This window comes from Aplysia californica, unplaced genomic scaffold, assembly GCF_000002075.1.
Source record: "Aplysia californica isolate F4 #8 unplaced genomic scaffold, AplCal3.0 scaffold00323, whole genome shotgun sequence".
NCBI lineage: Eukaryota > Metazoa > Mollusca > Gastropoda > Aplysiida > Aplysiidae > Aplysia > Aplysia californica.
In genome coordinates this window covers 419003-421469 of record NW_004797593.1, presented here as the reverse complement: position 1 = coordinate 421469, position 2467 = coordinate 419003, and the positions used below count along the sequence as shown (strand labels likewise).

General features: G+C 40.7%; 1 protein-coding gene across 1 annotated transcript in view; it reads right to left on the bottom strand.

Moving 5' to 3' along the window:
• LOC101849304 (sodium-dependent multivitamin transporter) overlaps positions 1-2316 on the bottom strand; it is a 20710-nt gene extending 18394 nt beyond the window's left edge. The window contains exon 1 of the mRNA XM_013084869.2: positions 1958-2316. Within this exon, the coding sequence (XP_012940323.1) occupies positions 1958-2316 (359 nt within the window). The remainder of the gene's footprint in view (positions 1-1957) is intronic.
• Positions 2317-2467: the final 151 nt, after the last annotated feature.

Sequence of the window (2467 nt, the reverse complement as noted above, 5' to 3'; positions counted from 1 at the left end):
ACACACAAATGTGTTGAACACGTCCAAGTCCTAATTGCAACTTTGAACAAGAACAACTGGGCGTAGAAACAGAAAGCGTCTCCTCGGCGCGAGTAAGAGATAGATCTAGCCCTTTTTCGCAGCTTTCGAATGATTATAATATTATGCAGAACTCTATTTTAAAAAAAAGGAAAATGTGACTTAACCTTGTTGTGATTCATAGCCTCTGCCTGGGTTTTGAATATTGATCTGTACTTTTTCTGTTGCTGTTCTACACTAGATCTGTACACTGAACAGAACGGGCTGGGTATACTTTCTGACACGCACAAAATGAATTGATTTTTCGAAAAAAAACCCTGATGCCTGTCGTCTGACATCCCACCCACCCCCCATTCCGTTATATATCCTTTCAAGCGACCAATCAACTAACTAATCAACCAACCAATAAAACTGCTGATCTAACAACTTACCGGACAACTTATCAACCTACCAATCGACTAACTAATCAACCAACTGATCACCAACCAATCAGCCAATTTCTGATACGGCTATGTAGAAAAGCAAGGCGGAAGACGCACCGTCATGAATCAAGGTGCAGCCGAAAAACCACCACCCCCCAAAAAAACAAACAAACACACAAACAACAACACAAAACATCAGCTAAAACAAAATTGAATTTGAACAGTTTCATATCTTTCATCCGTTTTTCCGCCCGATAATTGTACTTACAACGCTTACTGATGTAACTTAAGTTGCTTTTCCAAACTTTATCTGAGATGTTCCTCTCGAAATTCATGACCAGATCAGAGACAAACAGACTAATGGCATAGCAAACCGGTATGGTAAAAGTATTGCGAGTCGGTGTTAATACATTTCCGCTTTAGAATAAATCAACAACATATATATGTATAATAATAATAATAATAATAATAATAATAATAATAATAATAATAATAATAATAATAATAATAATAATAATAATTGCATTTATATAGCGCATATCCATGCTCAAGAGCTTGCTCTATGCACTTTACAACTATTATTACCCCAGCAGACCGTCTGAGAACACTCAGAAACATTCTCAGCTCCCGCGGAAGCATACAGTGCAAGCTGCGGATTTCACGCGCTCAAACACTATCAAACTGACAAGATCTTTCACTGTCTATAACTGGGTACCCATTTCCACCTGGGTGAAGTGAGGAAAATTTGTGCAAAGTGCCTTTCCCAAGGACACAACGTCGGGCCCCTGACGGGATTCGAACCCACAACCTTACGGTTGCGAGTCCGACAGCCTAACCACTAGGCCACCGACGCCACATATATATATATATATATATATATATATATATATATATATATATATATATATATATATATATATATATATATATATATATATTATATGATGATGATCTCAGCATGAAAGAGACTAAGACATACAACTGAGTAAGTATAAATGAAAACGCCAACCCTACGGTACAGAACTTGTGACGCATGAGTGACATGGCGTGAGGGAATAGCGTGCACTATTGCTGGGACAGAGAACTTTAAACAAATGTATATAATATTTATTATTTTAAAAAAAATTATTAAGGACAGCAATCCATCCCCTGGACATAACTGAGGGACAGATTTCTGCTGGGACAGAGAACTAATTCTATCCCTAAACCTGCCTGGGTATACAGAATTGGTCGCTTTTAAGGACAAGCGGGCTAACACAGATTTCGTGGGTTTCCAGAAATCTTGACCAACACCAAAAGTGGTCATTGCCCTATCTATAGGTGAAGTTTGGTTTCATTGCGGTGTGATATGTGTTTGGTTATAGAGAAAACTCTCCTTGTCTTTTAAAGAAACTGAACAAGGGGCAAAAACTTTACCTCCGATTTTCTCAAAACAGCATTGTTTTGAGATAGCCCCCTTAATGTGCTTAAAGGAGACCAATTATGTGAGCAGATGATAAGCATGACGATGTACTCACCTCAGCTCCAGATATTCATACGCGCTAGACAGCTGCAAGTTGTGGAAAAAAGGCAGGAAGAGAAAACACGTCAGAGGAAACGTGATCAGCCCCGCCGCGGCGACCAGCCAATAGGAGACGCCGTAGACGTACATCTCCGTGGGGATTCCCAGAACAGTAATGGCGGACATGTAGCTCGCCAGAAGGGACATGGCTACCGGAAATACGCCCATTTCCCGCCCTCCCATAAGCAAGTCCTCGGCGGTTGTCTCCCTTTTCCGCCATTTTTCCCTGAGCATGTAGTAGACCCCGATTAGGGCGCTGATAGCGAGCACAGCCACAAACAGACAATAGTCGAGCGCGGTGAAAGTGGTCGCCATTGAGGACTGTTTAGATAAGATAAGATAACATAAGATACATCTTTATTGTCCAGATCCTGGCACATTGGTTTGGTGTTTCACCACGTGTACACACACAAACACACACACACACACACACACACACACACACACATAAACACACACACACACA